Source organism: Hemicordylus capensis, chromosome 4 (assembly GCF_027244095.1).
Source record: "Hemicordylus capensis ecotype Gifberg chromosome 4, rHemCap1.1.pri, whole genome shotgun sequence".
NCBI lineage: Eukaryota > Metazoa > Chordata > Lepidosauria > Squamata > Cordylidae > Hemicordylus > Hemicordylus capensis.
In genome coordinates this window covers 282772567-282800520 of record NC_069660.1, presented here as the reverse complement: position 1 = coordinate 282800520, position 27954 = coordinate 282772567, and the positions used below count along the sequence as shown (strand labels likewise).

Here is a 27954-nt window from a genome sequence, read left to right as displayed (position 1 = left end):
CAACATTTTATTAAAACATCTGCTTTTAATTATTTCAGTTGTTTGCATTTTGCATTGTGCATATAATACTTTTCTAAGTATAACGAGATGATATAAGTAATTCATTTTCAAACTTTTAACATGTAGAATTGACATAAGGGTTGATATGTACTCATTTATTCAGAAATGTTTTATTACAAGTGAATTCTGTGTTTGAAGATTGTGGATGTTCTGTACACTTAGTATAACAGTCTATGGCAGGCATAGGCAGTCTTCTCCAGCTGCTGTTGAACTATGACTCGCATCATCCCCAGCCACAATAAATTGGACTGCAGAAAAAACAATAAACCAAGTGAGTCTTAAGTTTTGGCCAACATATAAATATGTCATATAAATTAATTAAGAGAGACCATTTGTGTTGTACGGGAGCAAAATAGTTTGTCTATTACATTAAATACATCTTTACTGAATAGTGAACATAGGAACCTAGGAAGCTGCCATATACTGAGTTAGACCATTGGTCCATCTAGCTCAGTATTGTCTACACAGACTGGCAGCGGCTTCTCTTTAAGGTTGCAGGCAGGAATCTCTCTCAGCCCTATCGTGGAGATGGCAGGGAGGGAACTTGGAACCTAGATGCTCCTCCCAGAGTGGCTCCATCCCCTAAGGGGAATATCTTACAGCACTCACACTTCTAGTCTCCCAGTCATATGCAACCAGAGTGGACCCTGTTTAGCTAAGGCAGGGTTTCTCAACGTGTGGGTCCCCAGATGTTATTGGACTTCAGCTCCATAATCTCCAGCCCCAGTGGCCTTTGGTTGGGAATTATGGGAGTTGAAGTTCAATTACATCTGGGGACCCACACGTTGAGAATCCCTGAGCTAAGGGGACAAGCCATGCTTGCTACTGTACTGACCTTCTGTAACAAGGATCTTGTGTTTTTTGTTTTCCAAAAACATTGATACTGCTATTTAATAACAAGTGTCGTATGTGTGTTCCCCCCACCCCCTTACCCAAGAATATTGACAGTTTGATGACCCAGGAAGGAGTTGGTCTTCCTACTGCACTTCGTGTCCTCTGCCATGTTGCATGTCCACCACCACCTGTGGAAGGTATAATATAGTTGTTTTAATTTATTAATTCTCATGAATTAGAAATCTCAGATTTAATCATGCCTACTACAGTAGTACTGAAATATGTTGTTTGTTTGGACGATTTTCTGTTGATGTTTGAACATGTGAGCTTTGGAGTTAAGCTGAACCCTCCATCAGGTAGAACAGAAGGATATCCTCCCTAGTGAAAAGTTCTGTGTAACTCAAAATATATCTGTTCAGGTCCCTTCTAAATAGCATTTCATCCAATCTGCATTTTTAAAATAATGCTGTGAGAACAAGATGGAACTTGACCATTTCCCCCGTTTTCTTCCTTTCCCCCCTTTTAAAGGTCAGCAGAAGGACCTTAAATGGAACCTTGCCGTCATTCAGCTCTTTTCTTCTGAAGGAATGGACACTTTTATTCGAGTGCTGCAAAAGCTGAATAGCATCCTTATACAGCCCTGGAGGCTCCACGTTAACATGGGAACGACCCTTCACAGAGTCACTACGATCTCCATGGCCCGATGCACCCTCACTCTCCTGAAAACAATGTTAACTGAACTGCTGCGGGGAGGATCCTTTGAGTTCAAAGATATGCGTGTTCCTTCAGCACTTATTTCTTTACACATGCTTTTGTGTTCTATTCCCCTCTCAGGACGCTTAGACAGCGATGAGCAAAAAATCCAGAATGACATTGTTGATGTTTTGCTAACTTTTACTCAAGGTGTTAATGAGAAGCTGACAATCTCAGAAGAAACTCTGGCCAATAATACTTGGTCACTCATGCTGAAAGAGGTTCTCACTTCTGTTTTGAAAATTCCTGAAGGGTTTTTCTCTGGTCTTATACTGCTTTCTGAATTGCTGCCTCTTCCACTGCCCATGCAAACAACTCAGGTATGTTGACCTACAAACAATGGGTTTAAAACAACTACTACTACTACTAATCATTTGTCTTTTTAAAAGTTCCAAAGTGGAAAGGATGGGCAGATGGGAGCTTACAAACAAAGAACTGTTTGCTTTAATTAGTTTGGCATATTGTATTTTAATTGGATTACTTTTTATATATGTAGAAATTGATTTCTTTTTGCAGAAATCTTCCAGTGTCTCTCATTGCAATATCCCCCCACCCCACCAATTCATTTCTAAAATTTCGATCTTGTCAACTAATCTACCAGCAGGCTCATGAATATATGAAGCTACCTGATTCTGAGTCACACCATTGGTCCATCTAGTCTCAAATTGTTGACTCTGATTGGCAGTGACTCTTAAGTTCTCTGGCAAAGGGCTTTCCTATCACCTGCAACCTGATTCCCTGCCCCCCATACTGGAGATGCCAGGGATTTGAACCTCAGACCTGCGTGCAAAGCAGGAGCTCTACCGCTGAGCTTCAGCCATTCCTCATGTAATAGTCATCTAGTCTAAGATTACCTGTTGGTTGATAAGAGCCAACTTATCCCTGAAATTTTATGTCTTTGGTTATTCTATCATATGAGATTTTGGTAGAGCATCCAGTTCTTAACCTGAGCTCCAGTTCGTGCATTCAGAATCCCCATCACCACCCACCCACAGAGCAGCTCTATCACTGCAGCCATATGAGAGCAGTCAGTGAGTTGGGTGCTCCAGGCCAGCTCCCCTTCACTTAGAGGTCCTGCTTGCACTGTCCTATCCCTCAAAAGTGTGGGTGAAGAGAAGTTATGCAAGCAGGGCCTCCTCACATCTAGGCTTCAATATGAAGCCCCTAGCTTACTCACGCCCCACTTTGCCTACCGCCAGGGTGCCAGAATTTGGAATGTATGAACTTTGACCGAGGTTCCATGTTATGTTGCGTGGCAACCTTGGTTTGTTGGGCATCTTGGAGCCCTTGCAAGGCTGTGCAGCTCTCTTGTTTTCAGTGGGTAGTGTCCAGAGTGCACCAGTGCAACATGCGCCAGTACACAGCATCTTCCACACCCCGCTGTTCCTTACTAAACCTGAGCAGTGACTGTTGTCTACAACTCCCAGTATCCCCAGCTCCAATGGCTTTTGCTTGGGGATTATGGGAGTAGTTGTCAACAACATCTGGGAATCCCTGTTAGAAGGAACACTATCCCTGAGCCTCCTGAAGAACTGTTGCTGGGGATTGGGCGTTCCACTGTTGATGTGGATTCCATCAGCAACAGCATGGAATGTGGTGCAGAGGGTTGCTGGGGTACTCCCAAACCACAAGTGGGACTCCTAGAGGAGGTCTGTTAGCAATTACTGGATATTCCACCCACCCCTCCCTGCTGCCACCTATGCTGCATTCCATGCTGTTGCTGAAGGTCCCTTGACCTTCAGCCATTGGCTTTTGGTGGGCTCAGGGATCTTCAGTAGGGAGGAGGGTGTGTTCTGGATGCTACCCAGTGCAAGATTGTAAGAGGAGTGCAGTGTATATTGAGAAGGGTTCCAGCAGGCAGGGAGTGAAATGGCCCACCTGCCTGCACCCTAATTTTGTACACTGCCCCAAACTCCCATCTCTGAGTGGTTTAGAGCAACAACACTGTTAAACAGTTTAAAACCTCAAGTCTAGTTAAAACGTTTAGGTGAATAAATATGTCTTTAGAGACTTTTTACAAGTCTCTTTGAGTTGTTGATTTGGCTTGGTTTTGGTTCAGGTTGTTTGATTTCCTGCTTTTTTGGATATACTTGTAATTGGGAATCAAACTAGTCCAGTTTTAAGTTTAGGATCAGATCTTTATTTTGCCTGAACTAAAAAATGAATCTGAATCCAGACCGCTCTGATTCACTGAAGTCAAGCAGGTGGTTGTGATTTTCCACCCCACAAGCATCTCAAAGGATATTGCTTTTTAGTATAGTGATCACTTGCCAACCAATTCCGGGAAAACCTTACGGCTGGCAAGGCATTAAAACCAACGGGAAATGGGGTTAGGCGAATTGTGGTCGTGAAAAGACTGCAAAATACAGCTAAAAATGGGGCGGGGGGACCACTCCTGAACCCCAGAAAGTCACCCCCTGACCCCTGGAAATTGAAAAACAAACAAACCCCCAAACAACCCCAAATGCCCCCAAATATTGCCAAACCGCGGATACTTGGGTTGCAGTTGGCAAGACCTGCCACAATTTCCCAGTCGCGGATACTTAAAACCTTGATTTGGAAACCCGCAGTTGGCAAAGGATGATTGTACTCCTATCTGGGGGGAAAATAGTCCTTATGTTCATGTGTTTACATTTCCTAGAAGAAGAGCTTTGATTGCAAAAGATTACTAGGGAAAACACAGTAAATGAGGCATTGATGATGATTAATACATGCTCTATTCCAAACAAATATTTGTATTGGAACTTTTCAAAGTCATTTCACTTTTGTGTTAGGTCATTGAACCACATGACATATCGGTGGCTCTCAACACTAGGAAACTGTGGAGCATGCATCTTCATGTTCAAGCCAAATTGCTGCAAGAAATAGTGCGGTCATTCTCTGGCTCCACCTGTCAGCCTATTCAGCACATGCTAAGGCGCATCTGCGTTCAGTTGTGTGACTTGGCCTCACCAACTGCTCTCCTTATTATGAGAACGGTTTTGGATCTGCTTGTAGAAGATCTGCAACAAAGGTACACTTCAAAATATTTGTCCCAAGATTATTTCAGTATCAGCCAAATATGTTTATTGTTTGGCCAGTCTATCTTTTACATGCTTTACGATATTTTTTCATTTTGTGTTTAGTCTTTCTGGGTAAGCTGCTTTGAGCTTCATTTGACTAGAAAGCTGGGATATAAATTTTCTAAAATTATAACATAAATATATTTTAGAGTGCTAAAGATAACACTGTGTTAAGAGACAATTTCTTCTTGTAATTGTCAACTTGTGTGTGTTGTGTGTTGTAATTGTCAACTTGCATCCTTTTGTTTACATGTATGGTTTTATTTGTGTAGTGTATTTAATAATAATAATAATTAATAATAATATCTAAAGGACAGTGAAGAAGATGCACTTAAAATGGTCAATAATGAGGAACTATTAAACACCAATGAAACAAAGCAGGCCTACAAGAAAGAACAAGTCAAGAACTGAGCAGAAAAATGGAGAAATAAGCCATTACATGGTCAATATTTGCACAATATAAGTGGAAAATCAGATATCACTGAAGAATGAAACAGAGGGTTTAATACTGACTGCACAAGAACAGGCACTAAGAACAAATGCAATAAGAGCAAAAGTAGAAAAATCAACAACAAACAGCAAGTGCTGCCTTTGTAAAGAAGCAGATGAAACAGTGGACCACCTAATCAGCTGTTGTCAAAAGATCGCACAGACTGACTACAAACAAAGGCATGACAAGGTAGCAGGGATGATACACTGGAATATCTGCAAAAAATACAAGCAACCTGTAGCCAAACATTGGTGGGACCATCAAATTGAAAAAGTGGTAGAAAATGAAGATGTAAAAATATTATGGGACTTCCAACTACAAACAGACAAACATCTGCCACACAACACACCAGATATAACTGTAGTCGAGAAGAAAGAAAAACAAGTTAAAATAATCGACATAGCAATACCAGGGGATAGCAGAATAGAAGAAAAAGAAATAGAAAAAAATCACCAAATACAAAGATCTACAAATTGAAATTGAAAGGCTGTGGCAGAAAAAGACCCAAATAATCCCAGTGGTAATTGGCGCCCTGGGTGCAGTTCCAAAAGACCTTGAAGAGCACCTCAACACCACAGGGGCCACAGAAATCACCATCAGCCAATTACAAAAAGCAGCTTTACTGGGAACAGCCTATATTCTGCGACGATATCTATAACAACAGCAACAACATTGATAATAAAATTCAGCCATCCCATGTCCTTCGGAAGGACCCGATGTCTGGATAAAACAAACCAGTCAATAACACCTGTCTGACTGTGTAAACAAGAAATAATAATAATAACTAAACTATAACAATAATTTTTAAAAATACCTAAACTGTTTTGTGGCAAAAATGCTATACTGTAGTGGAAACTTCAATAGCTCCTTAAGGATACATCTGTGTGAACATTTTAATGAGAATTTCTAATTTGTAGTTTAATTTGTCACAAGCTTACATTCAGTATTTAGGTCTTCTATTAAGCAGAGCGTTGGTGTCATTTCAGCAACCCAGAAGATAAAGAGAAGCAGTACACTGGTCAGACCACCCGCTTACTTGCGTTACTTGATGCCCTGGCATCACATAAAGCTTGTAAATTGGCTATTTTGCACTTGATTAATGGAACTGCTAAAGGCGATGAAAAGTATGCAGAAGTTTTCCGGGAACTTTTGTCTTTAATGCGAGCTACAGGGGACAACGTTGTTCATCAACAGTGTGCTGAATATTTAGCTTCTATTCTGCAGTCCCTCTGTGACCAGGTAAAATCTAAAAATCTAAGCAATCTGAGCTACATTCAGACTGGTTAGAGATGACTAACATAAGTCCCATTAATTTCAATGGAACTTAGTCGTGACAAGCTTAGGCTGGATGTTACACCCTGTATTTTGATTTTTCTGATTGTGTGCATGTTATCATATGTAGAATTATACATGTATGGTATTTTCTTATAAGACTGCAAATACATTACAGGTCTTCTCTCATGCATCCCAGCGATGGGATGGAGTCCTCCCTCAGACAAGAGGAGGTATTGTAGGGAAGGCTGAGAATCCCTCTTTCTCAACTCTCTGTTGCATCTTCAGCTTTTTCCTTGGAGCCAGTTTTAAAAAATTTATTTAGTACATTTTAATACCACCACATACATGAGTGTCCAGGCCAGTGATTCCCCACCAGGGTTCCTCCAGATGTTGCTGAACTACAACTCCCAGCATTCTCAGCCACAATAAATTGTAGTTGGGGATGATGGGAGTTGTAGTTCAGCAACATCTGGAGGAACGCTGGTTGGGAACCAGTGGTCTAGGCAGTGTAGAAATGGTTGAAACAGTAATAAATATAATTAAAATAGTCAAACAGAACATATACCACCAAACAACTAGTTAATAATAGAGTAATAAAGAAGTGCATTTTAAAGATTTTTATCAGCCTTTAAGAGGGCTGTAAAATGCACTTCTTTACAAATTTAGGCCCTCATATCTTGTGGCTGGGGGGTTGGGGACATGTTTCAGGTGTGGCAGAGGACTCTCCTGGCAAATCAAGCAAGATAGCAATGCATAGGCAGCAATTCTTGGTTCCATTTTGTTTCTGCAGAGGCGTTTCCCTGGAAAGCTCCCATGAGCTTAGTTCTGCCAGTGTCCCTGAGACACTCCCTTCATATCAGCTTATTTTCTCAGATTATTATCTCAGTGATGGGTCTGGATCAAAATATGCTCAGATAAATAGTGATGTGTAGGGATTCAGATGGAGAACTCTGGGACTTAATCTGATATACTAAGCTCTCCATATATGCTGGATTCTGTAACCCAGGGATTCTCAACATTGGGTCTCCAGATGTTATTGGATTTCAGCTCCCATAATCCCCAGGCCCAGTGGCCTTTGGCTGAGGATTATGGGAGTTGAAGTCCAATAACATCTGGGGACCCAACGTTGAGAATCCCTGCTGTAACCACTAGCTTCATGAACATTCATAGATTTATTTTTCCTATATTTTTATTTGAGTTTTGGGGTGATATTTTATTGATGTCCTGTTGGGCACATGTTTTTCTCTTGCATGCTTTCATAGATATTCGATGTTGGAGCAAGTATGTAGCCTACCTGTCCCTGTGCCACAAAAGTTTTACCTACCTACAATGTACTTTTGAGATGTTTAGTTTTTTTTATGGAGGACTGAATATGTAGGCCATACAGTGCAATGTGATGTTAACACAGCATTATGGTAGCTGCATACAAAAACAGCTTTACAGGCTGTGTTTTTTAAATTTTATTTAAGTGAAATCGCAACTGACTTACATTTTAGGGGTGTGTGTGTGTGAAGAATGTTAAATGCTTTTAAATAGCACTTTAAAAAAGCTGAATTAGAATATAGGGTCACTGGCCAGGATCCAAAGACCTGTGCAGCTAATTCTTTGTGCAGAGGTTTTGGTTTTGTGTTTCTTGAACAGCAGTTCCATGTTGAAAAGGGTAGTGCCAACTCCAGACCCCAAGGAAAGAGGCAACGGGGATTATCCAGAAGATCAGATTCCCCCAGAATGCATAGCTCCCTCGGGATTTCCTGAGGCAGCTGTGCATTCTGGGGGAGTCTGATCTTCTGGATAATCCCTGTTGCCTCTTTCCTTGGGGTCTGGAGTTTCACTACCCTTTTCAGGTTGATCTGAGGCTCCCTGGCACACCTTAGATTCAGGACACCCCTCTGGATCATGATTGGGTCTTGGCTGACTCTCATCCCCTTCCTCGCAAGACAAGGCAATGGTACTAATACTCATATGCCCAGGACTTGCTTCTTCCACAGGGCCACAGTTTGGAGAGGAGAGCTTGTCTTGTGTTAGCAAGCATGACTTGTCCCCTTAGCTAAGCAGGGTCCGCTCTGGTTGCATATGAATGGGAGACTAGAAGTGTGAGCATTGTAAGATATTCCCCTCAGGGGATGGAGCTGCTCTGGGAAGAGCAGAAGGTTTTCAAGTTCTCTCCCTGGCTTCTCCAAGATAGGGCTGAGAGAGATTCCTGTCTGCAACCTTGGAGAAGCCACTGCCAGTCTGGTCTAAGCCTGGTCAGTGGTTTTAGATCAACTGGTGGCAGCCTACCTTGAAGGAGTGGTGTGCTCCTAGATTGGGATCAGAGCAATCTCTCTACTGAGGGGTAGATCCCAGGAAAGCATCGAGTAACCACTAATGGTAAACAAATTTGGGCCCCTGCAGGGGCTTCTCAAAAGTGGCTTGTGATATGGAATTGTGGTTGGGTGGGGTCTGCTGTTCAAAGTAAAAAAACAATAAAATAAACACCCACCCACACACCCCACTGGGCTAGCATAAGCCTGAAAGTAGCTTTTTGGATACCAGCCATAACTGTTTTGCCATGGCCACATGGCATTCTTTGAATCTTCCTGCTTACAAAGAGGCATGGTTTCTTTTTTCAGGACATTGCACTGATCCTGCCAAGTTCCTCGGAGAGCACTCTCTCCGAGTTGGAGCAGCTTTCCAATTCGTTGCCAAGCAAAGAACTCATGGCTTCCATCTGTGACTGCCTGATGGAAACACTTGCTAATGCTGAGAGCAGCTATAACTGTTTGCTGACATGTATCAGGACAATGATGTTTCTTACAGAGCATGATTATGGATTTTATCACTTGAAGAGGTACCAGGTTTTTTTCCCCCCTCTGCCAAAACATTTGAGTGAGTGAGTGAGTGAGTGAGTGAGTGACCACCATTCATTTCAGTGGGGCTTTCAAAGAAAAGGATTATACTTAACATCAGTAAAGTTCCATGGCAAAATAGTAATGGTGAAGACCCAAGGCAGGGAACCTGTAAATCCTAGGCACTATTGTCACATTTTTCTGGCACGAATGCATAGCTTTCCCAGTCCTGGCAAGAAATATACAGAGCTGTTTGTCCAGTAAAGATTTTACAGCACAAACTCTTACTTGGAAATTTTATTTCTAGCTCTTGAATGATGAATTTCTGCTCACTGGAAATATATTTTTCTTATTGAAAAAAGTTCTTCTTACAATAATATTTTAAAAAACAAAAATAAGAAAAGAACTTCATTACAAACAAAATGTAATGCAGAATATAGGGCATTCCAGTCATAAAGTTATGTAATTGTAGCAATGTACCAGTAGATCTAGCAGGTAAGTATTGCTGAATGAATTAATATATCATTTGTTGTATGAGTGCCATTGGTACAAAGTAAGAATATCATTTCAAACTGCATCATCTTCATCATAATCTGTGACATTTCCCATCCCATCAGAAAGAACTTTGATTAGAAGGTGGTGTTGGGCGATCCTATCTATTGTTGGCATGATTAAGGCAAAGCATCTATAAAGGAACTTATCCACTTTGGTTATTCTTTTAGCTGTCACTGAAAATATTAGAACTGCCATCTGAGTGGTAGTCAATTAATGGCATGGGTCTTAGTTTGATTATTCAGTTCCCTCTGGATGGAAGTTTGCATGCGAGTAAACCCTAATTCTGAAGAAGAAATGCTTGTTGTAGCAGGCATTTCTTAGGAAAGGCATTTCTTCCTGTGTAAAAGGAGGAACTGCTTCTTCTAGCATGACGCCTGCCATCCACACTTAATGTAAGTACCTATATTAAAACAATTAATTTTTTTAAAAAACTATCTAATCAGGAGTACCTCTTCAGTTGCTTGAAATATTTTTAATTGCTTAATCAAACTAATTGATTTGATGTTGCAGCAACATTTAGAAGTGTTTAAATTTGTTCAGGTAGGCCAACAGTTGGCTTGCATTTTTGAAATTAGCCTTTTAGCTGCTTTAGATCCCTTGAGCATTCTTCATGCACTTAAGAGAAGAAAAATCTATTAAAAATCTTTCTCTTTGAAACACAAACAGCTCTCTAAGAAAACACTGTGGTGCTCTGCAAACAGTATTGAAGCGAGTAGTAAGCAGCTTTAGTAAGGACACGGGAGAACTTGCCTCTTCTTTCCTGGATTTCATGAGACAGATACTAAATTCCGACACACTGGTAAGTAAATGCAGGTGGAAACAGATGGGAAGGGAATCACCACAACAATGAGAACAGGAACGGTGCAGAACTGGTTTATTCAGGAGAAAGAGTCCCAGTGCATTTTGAGGTATTGCCTCTCCCTTGGAAAAATCTTCAGAATACAAAGCTTCTAAAACTGACTGTTGTCCAAATGTTTAGGGACCCATTTTCCTGAATAAACTATTCCTGCATTGTTCCTGTTTTCCTCTTCCGCGCCAGTAAATGCAGATGAGCATTATGCTGGTGCTTTATCTGTCTTAGGCTGCATGTCATCACTGAAAACTGCAGCTGCATTTGTCTTTCAGTAATACAGCTGCAGCATCCTTATCTGCTGTGACAGAACTCTTGGTTACCTAACCAAAGATGCCAGTTATAGCCTGTGAATGTCTGTTGGTAATTCTCATTATTATTTTTGAGGTGAGAATAGCTTGAGTTTATTTTTCCCCCCCTCAAGATCCGCATAAAGCTGCCCTCTTCATCCACAAATGGGAACTTGCTCCCAGAGCAAAAGACCACAAAAGACCTTCGCATGGTAGGACCACAAGTCCTGAAAAGTGTTTATTTTCTAGTGTTTATCACAAAGTTCTTTTACTGTATGGCTATTAAGGGGGGAAATCACCTCATAGCGGTTCTCCTCTCAAACATGCATTGCATGGACTCTTTCAAGTTCCAAAGGGTCAAGTAAGTCTATCACTGTAAGGGGCAAAATAGGTATTCAACTGTTGGTGAATAGAGTGATATTCAGAAACTACTTCTTCCAGCCACTATACAATTTCTTATGTATCACACGTTTGTCATGGAAATGACTTTGCTGATGTGTCAGGAAATGTGTACTACCAGTACAATTCATTCTCAATGTTACTGTGGTGTGATTTGTCGTAAACTTTGGAATGCACTTATATAACTTTTAAATGTTCCTCAGGGATGTTGTGGAGATGATGGCAGTCTCGTGGAAGTAGATGGAACCCATCCTGCCAGAACACTGGGCCTTACTACTGCAGAATTAAAGTATCAGTTACAGAATAAAGAAGAAGCTCCTGAAAACCTGCTCCTTGAACTGGAGAAACTAGTTTTGGTAACATAATTTTAACAGTCAAGTCTATAGCCCCATTCATCCGAATCCCCTCTATACATGATTAAGGCATTCAAATCAGGTTGGAAGTCTCACCCCCTCATCCCCCGTCCTACCTTTTGCACTTAGGATGGTGTTCGTATGAAGAGGCGAATGCTGTAACTGATTGTGCCTGTTTCTATGATCGGCAGTCTGGGGCACCCCTAATGATCTCTTGATTCTGTGTCAGGTAGCAAACATGTTTACATTTTCTTTTTAAGTAGAGTGAGTGACTGGAGTATTTCTTATACAGGAACGTTCTAAAGAGGATGACAGTTTGGAATCTTTGTTGGATAATGTTGTTGGACTTCGCCAGATGCTGGAATCTGCCGGTGATCCTTGTTCTCTGAGTGACCAGGATGTGGAACCAGTTCTTCCTGCACCAGAATCTCTCCAGAATCTTTTTAATAATAGGTGAAGTACAAAATGTGCATCAGCATACACAAGATAACTCAAATGTATGAAAAATCAAATGTATATTTGGGGCCAGATCTAAAACCATGCATTCATTTCTAAGGTCTCTGTACCCCAGAGTGGAGATTCTCCAGCATTTTAGCTATATAAAGTGGAGATTCTCCAGCTTTATAGCCTAACCAGTCCTTTTTTCACAGATGATAGGATCGAGTTCTGAAAGTTGCCCATTTAACTCCTTCCTCAATGCCTTTCGGTCCCCATGATTTGATTGTATTCAAATTGCCTATGTATTATTGGCGCATATTTTTAAGCCTGACTCTTCATCGTTCTTATTTTTGTCAGTGTTACTAAATAGCTCATCAGAGCCATCATTGGATGTAGAAACAAATATAGTATGACAAGAATTTATAATCCAAAAAGCTCTTTTCATGCACGCTGATGCAGTGGCAGGCTTCATAAAGGCTGGAGCTAAATAGGTGCTCAGTAGTAACCCAGTCATATTATCCTTCTGTGACCTGACCTGAGCACTGACACAGTGTATGCCTTCTTTTTTACTTCTAACTTATGTAATCTGCTTCCACTGTTTTCCAATATTGTTTGCTATTTGCAACTTGCTGTCCTTATTTTCTACTTTTTGTGTGTGAACAGTGCCCTTGATAATAGGTCAGGTGGTATTTTTTAAAAAATAAAATAAAATAATGAGAGTGCTAGATGCTGTACAAAACATAGAAGTGCCTCATCTCTCACTGGCAAGACAAGAAAGCAAAGAAGGGATACAGGAAGACCAGTTGCACCAAATCTTAACTTCTGCTGAATCTACAGTCCTTTAGGAAATGCTTTTGCTGAAGAAGTGATTTAGAGCCGAGGGGATTGGCTTGATGAAGAGGGAAAACAGAGTCCTTTCAAAGAGAGCAGTGAGGAGATGACAGCACACACTGACCACTAATCAAAAATCTATTTGATCTTACAGGACCACATATGTCTTGGCAGATGTTATGGATGATCAGCTGAAGTCTATGTGGTTCTCGCCATTCCAGGCTGAAGAAATTGAAACTGATCTTGACATGGTAAGGCCTTGAATTTGAACACTCAAGACAAAAACAAACAAAACCCTGAATATCAGTTGCATAGTAGTCAACAGTATTTGTGGAGACATTGTGACTAGTAAGAATAACAGAAAATTATACCATAAGACATAAGAAGGATAAACGTTAGCCTCCATTTAACAGCAGTTTGCCAGTAAAATGTTTAGGCTGGAATCCAAAGAGCTACTTTGCCCAGATGCTTGGACTATGTTCACTAGGTTCTTTGACTTTTTCCTTTGAACAGCCGATTTCCATGGGGCATCATAAAATGAGTCTGCTCTATTTCAGAAGTGTCTTGCTACATGGCAGCTGGGGCCTGCTTTCCAGGGAACACAAGCACTAAGTCCCCTGGGGTGCAGTGGCCCCTCTAATTTTTGTCATCTCTGTGCAGAATGAGTTTTATTCTGGGTGGCAGCATCAAGGCATTGTGCGCGCACCAGCCTTCAGAATGGGGCTGTCTTGATTCAACCTGAGCAGGATCTAAAATGAACTGAGCAGACATCCAAAAACTTGTGAGCGCGCACACGCCTTAGAGGGAACAGTGTTTGGGTGTGTGGAACTAGTGGATGCTTCTTTGGTCACTGGTCTTAATATTTTGAATGACACGTCCAGGGTTTGGAGTATGTTACCTTATAATGCTTACCTTATTTAACTTCACAAGAATCCTGTGAATTAATAAAAGCTGACAGATGGCGACTTATCTAAGGCCACTTGTGTCCTTCATGGCTAAGTGTGATTCAAACCTCGGTATCTTGAAGCCAGGCACACCTTTGCTAGATGGTAAAGGAAACCACACTTTCATTTACACCATACATTCCTTCAGCCGATCCAGCCAGTCAATCAAGTAGTTCTTCAGTCTGAAAGGCTTATGTACCTCTGTTAACTTTCCGTTTGCAGAACATCAGTGGATATGTAATGCCATTTTTATGGCAAATGGTCTGTATTGGGATGCTGGTCCAGTCAAGACCTGAATGACAGCCTCTGGTATCTCTTAAGCTGTAAAATAGCTGTAACTCTTTAGTATCTGTTGTCCATTGTGCATTTAGTGGAGTTGGTGAGATCTGCTTTTTATACCTTGTGATGGCAATTGTACTCCAATGCTCTGGAGTTTGCTCAGCGGTAGAGTGACCTTGACATGTGCACCTGTGTAATGCATATATGTTTGCAAATGTGCATTTGTTGCATGTATCCATCATTTTAAATTTAAAAAAAAAATTACAGGCAAAAATGTAACATGAGGAGGAGCCCTGAGAGACTGAAAGGATTCTAATATAAATGGATTTATATTAAATCCACTGGGAATCTCTTTTAGATTACTTCTTTCCCTCTTCTGTACTATGCTGCAGTGTTTCCTACTCTGATGGTATTGGAATACCAACAATGCTGGTGGGGAAATAATTGAAATGAAATTATTTTCTCACTTTTACAGGTAAAGGTAGACTTAATTGAACTGTCAGAAAAAGGATGCAGTGACTTTGACCTGCAGGCAGACCTGGAGAGATCATTTTTGTCCGAGCCTTCCTCTCCTGGTCGGACAAAAGCCACAAAAGGCTTTAAACTCGGCAAACACAAGCATGAGATATTTATAACATCCAGGTAACAAGTGGTGGGTTGTAAATGTGTGTATGGATGGGACTAGTACCCATGGGTAAAAGAGGGCACAATGCCAAGCCATCTTTGTGAAATAGTGGCAACACTCTTGAGTCTTTTTTCCTCCTGTCCTCTTTATCAGTGAAAGGACTTCCTCAGAGGCCCCTGTGTCATCACAAGGCCTCGGGGAGCAAGTTCACATTTGTGGATGAAGAGGAGCAAGATGGACGGAGTAGGACTCCTTTGCACAATCTGTCGGGGAGGAAAAAGGATTGAAAATTGGGGACAGAGCTAAGGAAGCTCTGCTGTGGAGCAAATCTACTAACACCCCCCTTCCTGCCCTGCCCAACCATTGCCAAGACAATGCAAGCCCCATCCAAGTAGAAGAGGTCTCATGGAAGGCACTTTGCTGAGGGTCCCCTCAGACCTAGTGCTGACCCTGAAACATGTGAGGGTGGATTTGGATTGCTCCACTGTACTGTTTGACTGTTGCAGCCCTGGTATAGTAGGATCCAAGTGGACTGTAGTGATTTGAGGGAGTCCTAACACATTATTAGTTCTTCTGTACACTTCTTGGAAGCTTGATTTTTAAAATGCCACTCAAAATAACCTCAGTTACATGTAGGTTACATCACACAGTGAACACACACACGAACGAACACACACACACACACCCCACAGAGAGAAAGAAGAGAGAGAGAGGAGAATTGTTAAATGTCTTAGTTTTTTGTTTGAAGGAGTTTGGAGTGGAGGAGGAAGAGTTCTTGTGATGGAACTAACTGGGGATATAACATGGGATCTAATCTACATATTGCTTTATCCTTAAGGAATTTACAAGGGTTTGAATTATAAGAGGCACCTCTTGGCCTGCACCTCTTTACAAACTGATGTGCTAGACTAGAAAATCAGGAATTTGGCACATGCCTGTAAACACATAGAACACAGAAGGTAGCACAGGATGGGCTTGGAGTTAGGAACATAGGAAGCTGCCTCATACCAAGTCAGACCATTGGTCCATCTAGCTCTGTATTGTCTACTACACTGACTGGCACTGGCTCTCCAAGGTTTCAGGCAGGACTCTCTCTCAGCCCTGCCTGGAGGTGCCAGGGAGTGAACCTGGGACCCTTTGAGTACTACAGGTATCTTTGTTCTGTAAGGAAGTGCCATACTGGCAGGTGGGGAGGCAGATTAGAACAGCTGGCCTCAGAAATCGGCCACCATTCCACAGTGAAAATAAGTCATAATGGTGGGAGCCAAGTGATGAGAGTGTTAAAACACAGCCGTAAGGAGAGACTACTATGGAAAACTGGTACCTGTCTAATACTCCAGCTGCCACTTAATCCAAATCAAAATAAGGCCATTGAAACTCTTTTTAGGTACAGCTCTTAAGGTTTGGCAGATGTAGATTGGAGTACCACATTAAAGGAATGTTGTTTTGTACTAATTATCACTCAGCTTGAACCACTAACACTAATGTAGACTAATGGTGTGAGGCTGTGGCTACAAACTTGGAAAAAACAGGCAGAAGAGAAGTGTGCTTAAAAAACAGCACATCTATATGGTTCTTCTGCTAGCATTAATATTTATATACTGCTTTTCTTCTAGTTGAGTTGTTGTGAAGAATTTTCAACTGGTCTCATTTTTATGTGTACATTAATACATAAAAAGAGCATTCTGCATTGTGCTGTAAAAAAGATTTCATACTAATTCTGTCATGCCAATCTTTTGATTCTTGACAGTGGAAAGTCTGAATACATTGAACCTGCCAAAAGAGCCCATATTGTGCCGCCTCCTAGAGGAAGAGGCAGGGGAGCGTTTGGCCAAGGCATCCGGCCCCATGATATATTTCGTCAGAGGAAGCAGAATACAAGCAGGCCACCTTCTATGCATGTGGATGATTTTGTGGCTGCAGAAAGCAAAGAAGTAGTTCCACCAGATGGGATCCCACCTCCTAAGAGGCCACCCAAAGTCTCACAGAAGATCTCTTCACGTGGTGGATTCTCGGGGAACCGTGGGGGGCGAGGAGCCTTTCACAGCCAGAATAGGTTCTTCACACCACCTGCTTCGAAAGGTATGCTTTGAATATGCAAGTTTTAATCAAGGGCAATGTGTATGGGAAACTGACTTGAGGTTCCATTATCCAGAGAGTGCTTTAAAGAGAACTTAAATGGCTAGTGCTGTTAATACTATTATATTGTAAACAAGAAATGCTTTGTAAAAGTGCTTTACCCTTTTTGGCTCTCCCTCCACAAAACTATTCTTATTTTAAGATGGGATATTGAGAATTAGAGGGAATGACATGCTTGAGGTTGCTCAGTGACTGGGTTCAAATGATGATTTAAGATTATTAAATTATTGCAAGCAAGCCTCATGCTCTTGCTCTGTAAGGAGGAAATAACCTCCACTTACACTTTTGAATACAGTTTATATCCAAACTTTGGAAACTGTGGTTGGTTCAAACAAACCAGGATCTGGAACTAATTTCATGGTTCAGATTGTCTCCTGAACCGGGTTAATGATACATGTAGGATTTGAATTCAGGACTCCTCAGAGTCTGACATTCTGACCACTTGGCTATATTATAATGTCTCCTTAGATCATTTGAACAGTCATAGATGCCCTTTGATTTAGATATGAAATTGACTGTTTGAGAGATTTAAATATCAACAATCCATTAATTGTTAACAGTTGGTGTTTTGCATTTAGGAAATTACAGTCGGCGTGAAGGAGCTAGAGGGTCAAGTTGGAGTGCACAGAGTTCTCCACGAGGCACCTACAATGAAAGTAGAGGTGGTCAAAGCAATTTTAACAGGGGGCCACTTCCACCTCTGAGGCCGTTAAGTTCTGCAGGTATGTTGGTTTCCCCCCCATAGTATTTTGAAAATATTTGCACCATCATTTGAACCAGGGGTAAACTTGTCATGTCCCACCTGGCCCTCTCATTTGTGGTTGTAGCATTTCTATAATAAGCAAGCTACATCTGTGATCACTGTATCAGGCATCAAATAAATATACTGAGTGATAAATACTTGCACACATAATCTAACATCTCCAGATTATGTGGTTAGGTTGCAGCAGCAACAGTGGCTTGGTTGTGTGAGTGAGTGAGATGCTTCCCCAAGCAAAAGTCAGACTGACCAAGCTATCTATGAACTTGTTGGAACTAAATCCTTTGAGCTGATCTCTACAAGAACTTCCATGTTTTACTTCTTAATGGTTAAAGCTATTGAATGTTGTAGGTAATAAAATAGGAGTGATACCCATGTATATGATGGAGAATACCAACAGCAGGGTGGTGCTGTTCAGTTTGATGATTCCAGGATCTCCTTTCCAGCAAGATCACATTTACAGCCTGATCATAATCACCTTTTACTTGGTAGTAAATCTTAATTTCAATGTAACTTACTTCTACATAAGTGTGCTTAGGATACTGGCCCTAATTGAATTTCCTGAGTTTCTGCTGACTAGCAGAGAGCCTTAATTGGTATGCTAGTGATGACAGAGATTTTTTGTGCAATGGTGACTTGTCCTGTGTTATTGCTGTGTTTCAGGGGAGCTCAGTGTGGAGAACATAATACAAAGATTGGCCTTTATTTATTTATTATTTTTATTTAACATATTTGTATACCACCCCAAACGCAAGTTACAAAATGTTTAGATTCTGATCGGAATTGCCTGATCTCTTGCTCCATTTTAGGCTACCGGCTAAGTCCCCGTGACCGTGCTTCCAGAGGCCGTGGTGGAATTGGGCCCTCTTGGGCTAGTGCAAATAGCGGCGGTAGTGGTGGCTCAAGAGGAAAGTTCGTTAGCGGAGGCAGTGGCAGAGGGCGTCACGTTCGCTCCTTTACTCGATAAATAGACCTCTTAGAACATCCTTACTGTGAACATGTCCAGACGACGACAAAATGCTTAAGCACTCGAGGACCAATGCTAGACTTACTGGTAACTGGGGGCAGCAAAAGAATTTTTTTTTAAAAGAATCCAATTTTGTTTGATACAAGATCTGAGATTTCAATAAAACATTTTTGGTGAGTGTGTATAGTTGCCTATATTTTCTTCCACAACATAGTAGTGTGCCAGAATTACAAGTTTAGGTTTGCTTTGAAAATTGGGTAATGCATCCCTTATTTGGGGCAAACCGCAGTAAGTCCATGCATGTAGCCACTATAGTGCTGTGTTAGCATAAAGCCATGCTGGTGGGGCTGAACTTCACTTATAACATGAAGACATGGTAAAGATGACACGCTAGGGAAGTACTTGTGCAAAGCTACAACCTCAATACTTCAAAGTCATTATTGGGAGAGTGGGCCAGTCAGCAAAAAGGAAGAATCCCTCGAAAAAGGCAGCAAGTTTGTAGTGAGGAATTTTGCCTAGCTACTTAAGTGGTGCAGTGGGGAAATGCTTGACTAACAAGCAGGTTGCCGGTTTGAATCCCTGCTGGTACTATATCAGGCAGCGGCAATATAGAAAGATGCTGAAAGGCATCTCATACTGTGTGGGAGGAGGCAATGGTAAACCCCTCCTGTATTCTACCAAAGATAACCACAGAGCTCTGTGGGCGCCAGGAGTCGAAATTGACTTGACGGCACACTCTACTTACCAGGAGTAGCCCGGTTTTGACCTCTTCTCCTCTGTAAAATGAAGAGGGTAGCTCCCAGTAACAATGAAGTAGTATGTGCCCTGAATTAAAAATACTGGGAATAAAGTTCAGACCTGCATAGGCTGATAGCTGAGTTGTAGAACAACTTTTATACACTTATGTACACACTACAGATCACATGTTGAATAGATGACCAACACTCAATTCTGCTTATTCCCTTCTCTGATGCCCCCCCCCTTTACATTTTACCCTGGACTTCCTTCAAGGAGCCTAGAGCGGTGGACAGAGTTATGTTTATCCTCATGACAGGCCTATGGGGTAGGTTTGGCTGAGAAATAAGCAACTGGCCCAGAGCCACCCAGTAAGTTCCATTGCTGAACAGGAATTGAACTCAAGTCTCCCTGGTCCTAGTCTAACACTCTAACCACTACACCATGCTGGCTCATTGCTTATTTCCTCTGCTGCACCAACTGCACATGGACCCATCTGCCCCTTAAGTGCCGGCTATCTTAACTGAGTAATTGGGGTATTTGTAAGCATTCCACAAAAGCTTTTCTACAGCCAGTGGCTCGGTTGCTACCCAATTTAAAATACTGCAGCCAGAGTTTTCTAGCCAACTAGCAGAGGCTACAAGAACTGCAGCTTGCATCTGCTTCAGATTTGTTTTCCTTCGTAGCTGATCCAAGGTAAATCTGCACCTGTGCTTTAATCCAATACCTCACGCCTCTTTAGCCATAGTAAGGACCCTTGGGTCTGACCTTGACTTCAAAAATAGGTCATACATTCACAGTTAAGAGTATATATCAGCCAGCTTCATACACTAAATATTTTCTGGAAGTGAAACATCCTTAGAAATGTCATACTCCGACAAGATTGTCTATGGAATTTGGTAACTATTGCAAGGTAGGAAGACCAGTTAAGCCAAGGTCTGGTTTTTGCCATTTTTCTCCAGCATTAGGCATCACTTCTGATAACTACACTGCAATCCAGTACACATTTACTCAGAAGTCAATCTTACTTTGTTCAGTGTGGCTTACTCCCAGAGAAAGCATGCATAGGACTGCAGCCTTAATGAGGGAATTATTGACCCTGTCCCCTACTAAAAACAGGACTTGCTGGCTATGGTAGTGGGAAGGCTGGTAAGTTTTAGCAGAAACAGTTTTTGCTCAAATCTTTCACAGAATGACTGCCTGAATGTCACCTTGTAGTAGGAAAAGACAGGTTGTATGATACAGCCGTCATCTGTCTTCATCAGACATAATCCCGGACATCTGATTCTGAAAAGCATTAACAAAATGAGCTGTTATAGATAGAAATGTATCACCTCTCAGGATCAGGGAAAATTCAAGATGTTCATTATATCAAACACATTTGTATTTGCCCTTCCAGGAGTGCTGAACAGCATTGCTAGGGATCCTACCCCATTTCGTCATCACAACCACCCTGTAAGGCTGGCTGGGCTAAAAAAGGTGACTGGTTGACTGAGCTCCATGACTGAGGAGAGATCTGAATCCAGGGCTCCTGATACTTTAAAGCACTTCTGCTGGCACAGATACAAACTTAATAGCAGTGTCACACTGTTATTTAAATATTTGGTTTATGCATCTAGATGTGGTGAGTGTGTGTTATAAGGCCAATGATGAAAATAGGAATGGCAGTGTGGTTTTCAGCAGATGGAAATGCATTTTTCAGTAATAATTGTATCATTTATAGGTTGCTTGTTATATGTATTTTTAGGTGGTATACATGGTTTTAAAATACCACCAGAAAAACACAAACTGTTTAAAAACATTTTAACTAAAAACCCGAGAGACTTAAGGATCTTTTTAAAGATCCAGACAGAAATTGAGACATTTACTTTGACTATATTCTTCAAATGCATAAAGCATTTCATCCTAGTATAAGCTGGAACATACAATAAGTAAATCCTCACATTTCATATAAGCAACTTCCTGTGCTTCCCTAGAAATACTTCTATTATTTAAAAAAGTCACTATTTGGACAAAAAGACATTTTTAATTATCCTACTACCCCATTTGTTTTATGTTCCTCTTTATGAGGATACAGTAAAACAAGCTCAGTTAAGTTTCCTAAATAACTGATCTCTACACTTAACCAGCTAACTGTTCAGTATACAGAACACTACCATTTACAAAACCATAAAAAAAAATGTTTCCAACACCAAAGGATGCCATTTAATTACAGCATCTGTTTCGGGCAGCATTACCTTTTTGCTTGGGCAGATTAAGAACAAACTGAAGAACAAAAGCACAGTGGCTAGGAGTGCATTCCACACCAGCAGTTTCTAATTGATGAAACTGCAAAAGGAGGGAGAGGCAGTACACACCAGTAGCCCACAGGATCTGGTGCTGGAGCACAATATAATTCCAGCATCAAGAATGCACAGCTCATTATATAAGCTAAATCAAGAGATGCACAAGAAGAGCAATAATCTAGTTTTGCAAATTAAGGACAGAAATACTCCCTGCACCTCACATTTTTGCCTATGCAGAGTAGCTGCAAAATTACAAAAATGCCATCAAATCCTCATATCAGTCATAATCCTTTCCAATTCTACATTCAGTACTTAATGCCTTTGACAAAAGACATCAGCTGGAAATTTGCGTTATAAAATCAACACTATGCACATTTGTGAAGTTATCTCTCTAATGATCTTTTGAAAATACAGATCATGCTTTTAACATCTATAGTGCTGAACTGGCAATTTCCCCTTGGAGCTATTAAAACATCAGATATAGGTCACATTCCAAAATATTTGTATATAAAAGGAGTAGGGGGGAACCTGTAGCTGTCAATATCCTGGATTTGTTTCCACATGACAAAGCTAAGAGTTGTCAGGGTGTTTTTTTGAGGGGCTATTCTTTAAAGCCATTTTGATTATATACGTTTACTTTTTAAAATGAACTTTCAATTGCAGACTTTGGCCACAATCAAGAGAGATATATGCACTTGAGTTACTGAGTTTGTTTCAACAGCCCTCAAAAGAGTACCCCTGCTAACTGATCAAAGTGGCATCTTTTTAAAGTGGTGATTCTCTTTATTTAGCAGGGAGAGAGTAACCGGTCCTATCCATCCCCATCACAGCATCCCTCCAGTTGCTGGTGTCTCATATTTCTTTTTAAATTGTGTGCCCTTTGGGGACAGGGAGCCATTTTATTTATTTATTTATATCTATGTGAACTGCTTTGGGAGCTTTTGTTGAAAAGCGGTATATAAATATTCATCGTATTCATCTATGTATATAATACCCCCAAATGTTATAAATGCTTACAAAATGTGGGAAGGTGGCAAACAGAAAGCTGCTAAAATGGGGATGGTGGGGGGCGGGGAGAGATCTGGAAAAATTAATGCCCATGCCACATTACAGCAACTTCACTTTTCAGAAGAATTATGATCAGGAAAAACATACTTTTAAAAAAGGAAATCACTTTTTTTGTCCTTTGTATATTCTTTTCTCCTCAAACATATTGGAGTGACCAGTCTTCCCTCCCTCTAAAGAGTTAACTGAACCCTTGTCTTGACTGATGGGCTGGTGACCTACAGAGACCACCCAATCAGTCCACCAGGAGGGTGGGACCTAGAGAGCTGCTGCTGGGAATTCTGGGAACAAGAAAGGAAGCTAGGCTGGAAGTGCACAGGAGGACATGTGGCAATGGAGGTTGGCTGCAGGAGAATAACTGCAGATCCTTGAAAGACAAGAATCCTTGAATTCTCATCAGGGGTTTGAATTCAAGGCAAGGAGCCAGGGCTTATGGCTTCGGGAAGTTTAGCATAGGGAACAATTTGTTTAGTCAGACTGGGTGTTAAGCATGTTATATTGCTTTGTGTGTGTGTGTGTGCGCACTGCATATTCTGGACACTGTTCCATTATAGTTTACCTGCAACATAATTGAAATAAGAAACACTAGCCTATGCTCAATACACCTAGGGTGTTGCAAAAGGCTCTGTAAACATTTAAGCGTGCATTAAGACAACCTATTTTTGTAATCCTACTAAGTATTCTTAACTGTATCTAAAAGCTGAGAGAGCCTCAGATGGAGACAGTCTGTAGTAATTGAATAAAACTTTTTAAAAGTTCTTTTCTTTTTACAAGCTTCTCCAAGGTGGTTTTTAACTCAAGAAAAGGGTCTCCCAAAGGGGGATTTCTCTGGTACAAACATATCCTCAAACATTCAGCAGCTATCAGTTTTCTCACCATGTGTAGGCTTGCACCTGGAAGATTTTTGTACTTGTCCAAGAGCCAAATTAAGAGGTCCCCCCCCCCGGGTTATTCCACCCCAAGCCCAGAGAGCTTCTGTAGATAAAAGAGGTGGTGGCGGCGGCGGCGGCGGCAGCAGCAGCATTTTGAACCTACTGACAAAATACAATAGTTTTAGGAGAAGCCTAGCCAGGCAGTTCAGCAAGGATGATTCAGCATTTCTTTCCCACACGTGAGCTTGCTCTGAGACAAAGACTTTAATTTCACTACATATATGTTATTGAAACACAAGGCAGGAGTGATGAAAGTTTGTCCAGGCAAAATGTGCCTTCATTAAAAATAAATAAATTGACACCCTCTGTGCATTATGAACATGATTCTGCCAAAGTTAAGCTCCCCCCCCACTTTTTTAAGGTCTCACTGATTTCAGTGGGAGAAAGCCAAGCATATGTTTATACTTTCCCACTGAAGATAATGGGCTGGAAAAGTGGCTCTATTGTCTCAAACAAAGATGCTTTCTAGATACCAAGGACAAAGCTCCTGAAATTGGAATACTCTGTACACAGGATGAACAGCTGGTAAAATGTGTTCTTAGCTATGGATTTTAGAGAAGCAACCATATTAGTCTGTTACACTACCAGTAGTTAGGGATGTGCACGAACCTGTTTGGAGGCCCTTTTACGGGCCTTCGGACACTGATCAATTCAAACGTTTGGCAGGGTGAGGGTTAGGACTTCAAGGGCGGGGGAGGGTGCACTTACTCGCCTCCCGGTGGCACTGGAGTTTTGGGAAATCCCTCAGGGTGGCAGCGTACCTCCCTGCCGCCCCCTCTTCTTTGGCTGGAAGTACTGGGCATGCGTGTGCACCCACTCCGATCGCATGCAAGCCCGTCTGACGTGCATAAGCAAAATGTGCGCCCGATGTGTGCCTGGTACTTCTGGCTGAAGAAAAAGGGGCGGCAGGGAGGTATGCTCCTGCCCCGAGGGATGTTACAAAACTCCAGCACTGGTGGGGGGGGGAGAAGGGGGAGGGGTAAGTGCACCCTTCCCCTGCCCTTTAAGTCCTATCCCCCTCCCCTTCGAGTCACCCCAGCCCAGTTCCATGCACATCCCTACCAGGAGTCTTGTGGCACTTGCTAAACTAAGAATCAGTGGAGACCACTTCCGAAGATTCAGGTAGAAATTATATAAATACACCCACCATAACCAGAAGACCATGAAATGCATGAGGCACAGTATGTGACATTTCTATGCAAAGTTCACTGTAAGCAGTGAATACTGTAGGCAGTCAGTCAGTCAGTCAGTCTCTCTCTCTCTCTGAAATCCATCAGTAAGAACAATACTTTGTGTTAAAATTGTTAATTCTGACTGAAGCTTTTGCTGGAGGTTTCCCACCCCATTTTTCACAATATCAACCCATTATATTAACATCTCTAGGCTTGCTAAATAGTTATCTAGAGATGGATGCCAATTCCTAGAGCTCTCCAGGCCAATTCTAGAAGATGGACACAACCCTGCTTGATGCATTTGATAAAGCAGGTTCTTGTCCACAAAAGTTTATGTTGAAATAGATGTGTTAGTCTTTAAGATACCACAGAGTTCATCATCGGTCAAGTCAATTTTGACTCCTGGGACCCACAGAGCCCTGTAGTTTTCTTTGGTAGAATACAGGAGAGGATTACCATTGCCATCTCCAGCTCAGTCTGAGATGATGCCTTTCAGCATCTTCCTATATTGCTGCTGCCCGATAGAGGTGTCAGGGATGTGCACGAACCAGTTCGCAGGCCACGTTAGAGGCCTACGAATCGGTTAGTAGGTGGCCCGGTCCGGCGGTCTGACGCCGAGGGGGTGATGTTGCTTTAAGGGGGGGGTTGTACTTACCCCTCCTGCCGCTCCAGTTTTTAGGGAAATCTTCGGGGTGGCAGCATTCCTCCCTGCTGCCTCTACCCCCTTGTTGCCTGCTAAAAGTGGAAGTTTCTTCCACGAATGCGCCCGCTGCACGTGCACATCAGCAGGCACATGCGCGGAAGTTACTTCCGCTTTTAGCAGGCAACAAGGGGGCAGGGGTGGCAGAGAGGAACGCTGCTGCCTCGAAGATTTCCCTAAAAACTGGAGCGCCGGAGGGGGAAAAGCGGCGGGAGGGGTAAGTACACATCCCCCCCCGGCATCGGACCACACCTCTACGGTCTGTGCACATCCCTAATAGGCGTTTTCTCCATAGTCTGGGAAACATACCAGCGGGGATTCGAACCGGCAACGTTCAGCTTGTCAGTCAAGCATTTCCCCGCTACGCTGCTTAAGCTGGCCATATAACAGCATACTTTCTCAACAGAATCGTCAATAAAATTATGAACCATACGCTCTACCTCTCCTGTGCAGCCATTGTATTAATTTGCAATAACCGCCCTACAGAAACATGGCTCGACAATAACACCAGATAATGCCAGATACAATTTGGGGGGGGGGGTTGGGTTAGGGTTGGTTTAATGCCCTCAAGTGATAGGAGGCAAGCAACTCAAAGTCTTCTAACTTTTGAGTTTTTAAATAGCTTCATCCTCCCTCCTGCCCTGTTATTTGAAAAAGAGGTAACAACAACTGCCAGGCTGTCCCCATAGCTAAGCAGGGTCTGCCCTGGCTGCATATGAATGGGAGACTAGATGTGTGTGAGCACTGCTCAAGATATTCCCCCCAGGGGATGAAGCCGCTCTGGGAAAGCAGAAGGTTTCAAGTTCCCTCCCTGGCTTCTCCAAGATAGGACAAGATTTTTTTATTGAACCAACAAACTACCAAAGCATACAGTACGTTGCCAAAGCACAATTATATACAAAGTGGTTGTTTGTACATGATATATCTACAAAGATTTACACACAAGGATTTGGAAACCCACAAGGTTATGAAGTATATGCAGGTAGTACTGTAACTCAGGGGTGGGGGATTTCAAAGCACATCAGGTAATGGTGTGTGTGGGGGATTACGTCCAACGTCCATTTCCACAATTTGTCCCATTGCTGTTTAGAAGAGATACTCTTGTCTTTTTGCACATAACCATACAAACTTTTCCAGAAGAGATTTACTGTCTCATCTGCGTGGACCTCTTGGTTGTGTCTTCCCTCCCTATTCCTATGCAGGAGCATTGCATAAATGACATACAGGTTTACTAACCTGATTACGAGGAGGGGAACGTTCCAATTCCCTAGTATGAGGGCACCCGTTCCATCCTGTTTCCTTGAAGGTTTCTTTCTGGGACTTCGAAAGGAGATTCTATCGCTCAAACCCAAGGTTAGTTCTTCCCAAGTCTGTTTTTCCAAATCAGGCCACTCTAACAGCTTGCTTACTCCCTGCCACACTCTTTTGGCAACCACACACTCTTTTAAGAAATGTGAGTGGGTTTCCCTGAATGTCTTGCCTAGCTCAGTAGCTTTCTGTTTGCAGGTGATTTTAGGGCACTCTTGCTGGTCCTCTGGGAGGCATGGCTTAGCCGCATTAAGTGGTAGTACTTGATGGTATAAGCGCCACCTTGTTTCCCATAAATGGAAAGGGACTTTTTTCTCTTTAAAGAGAGCGATAGGGTGATTGGGTTGCAACAAGTACTGTGAAGTGCGGTGTTTGTAGCGTTTACAAACGCTAGATAGGACAAGATTTATTTATTTTTTTAATAGGACAAGATTTTTTATTGAACCAACAAACTACCAAACGCTAGATAGGGCTGAGAGAGATTCCTGCCTGCAACCTTGGAGAAGCCGCTGCCAGTCTGTGAAGACAATACTGAGCTAGATAGACCAGTGGTCTGACTCAGTATATGGCAGTTTCCCATGTTCCTATGATGCCAGTCTCAGCCCCAGCACACCAAGTCTTCGCCTCAGCCACTTCCTTTGCGAGCTCTGCCCACAACACCAACCCGTTTACCACGCCGGGGCGGGGGGGAGCAGCATGCTTACCCCGCAGCGAGGACAAGAGAGCGCTCCGCCTTATCGTCCGGAATCTCCCTAGTTTAATCCTCGCTCCGCTTGATCTCCAAGCAGCGCCGTATGATACACCTGCACGACTGGGGAGAGAAGAATAGAAAGCCTTTTGCGACAGTCCGCTTGGTCGCTGTGCGTCATCGTAGAACGTATCGTACCCGGCGGTCGGCCATGTTGAATGTGGTACAAGCGTGTAGTAGGTTCGCCCGTTCGAAAACGCGCGTACGGCTTGCAGAGTAGCGATGAGGAAGGAGGGAGTGAAGTAAAGCGCGGAGCCCGGGTCACTGAACATGCGCG

At 42.2% G+C, this 27954-nt stretch overlaps 2 protein-coding genes and 1 long non-coding RNA gene across 13 annotated transcripts in view; 2 read left to right on the top strand and 1 right to left on the bottom strand.

The window, feature by feature from the left end:
* The window catches only part of VIRMA (vir like m6A methyltransferase associated), a 52433-nt gene extending 33519 nt beyond the window's left edge, over positions 1-18914 (top strand). For 3 of the 6 annotated variants that reach the window (XM_053243017.1, XM_053243018.1, XM_053243019.1), the window contains exons 12-25: positions 998-1091; positions 1423-1967; positions 4422-4660; positions 6186-6438; positions 9087-9304; positions 10524-10656; positions 11132-11209; positions 11600-11752; positions 12042-12202; positions 13173-13269; positions 14717-14883; positions 16617-16948; positions 17566-17727; positions 18575-18914. In XM_053243017.1, coding sequence (XP_053098992.1) covers positions 998-1091; positions 1423-1967; positions 4422-4660; positions 6186-6438; positions 9087-9304; positions 10524-10656; positions 11132-11209; positions 11600-11752; positions 12042-12202; positions 13173-13269; positions 14717-14883; positions 16617-16948; positions 17566-17727; positions 18575-18732 — 2790 coding nt within the window. In that variant the 3' untranslated portion in view covers positions 18733-18914. The remainder of the gene's footprint in view (positions 1-997; positions 1092-1422; positions 1968-4421; positions 4661-6185; positions 6439-9086; positions 9305-10523; positions 10657-11131; positions 11210-11599; positions 11753-12041; positions 12203-13172; positions 13270-14716; positions 14884-16616; positions 16949-17565; positions 17728-18574) is intronic. The other 3 variants (XM_053243020.1, XM_053243021.1, XM_053243022.1) reach the window with 3 other exon arrangements.
* Positions 6-27878, bottom strand: LOC128322208 (uncharacterized). Of its 2 annotated transcripts, XR_008305593.1 has the most exons (4): positions 27634-27878; positions 20679-20754; positions 993-1082; positions 6-308 (listed from the first exon to the last, which is right to left on the bottom strand). It is a non-coding gene; the product is annotated as an uncharacterized LOC128322208 (long non-coding RNA). The 2 variants fall into 2 exon arrangements; XR_008305592.1 differs by lacking the exon at positions 20679-20754 and having other exon boundaries at positions 27634-27857.
* RAD54B (RAD54 homolog B) overlaps positions 27805-27954 on the top strand; it is an 80686-nt gene continuing 80536 nt past the window's right edge. For 4 of the 5 annotated variants that reach the window (XM_053243031.1, XM_053243030.1, XM_053243026.1 and 1 more), the window contains exon 1: positions 27805-27954. In XM_053243031.1, the coding sequence (XP_053099006.1) occupies positions 27836-27954 (119 nt within the window). In that variant the 5' untranslated portion in view covers positions 27805-27835. The other variant, XM_053243032.1, reaches the window with a different exon arrangement.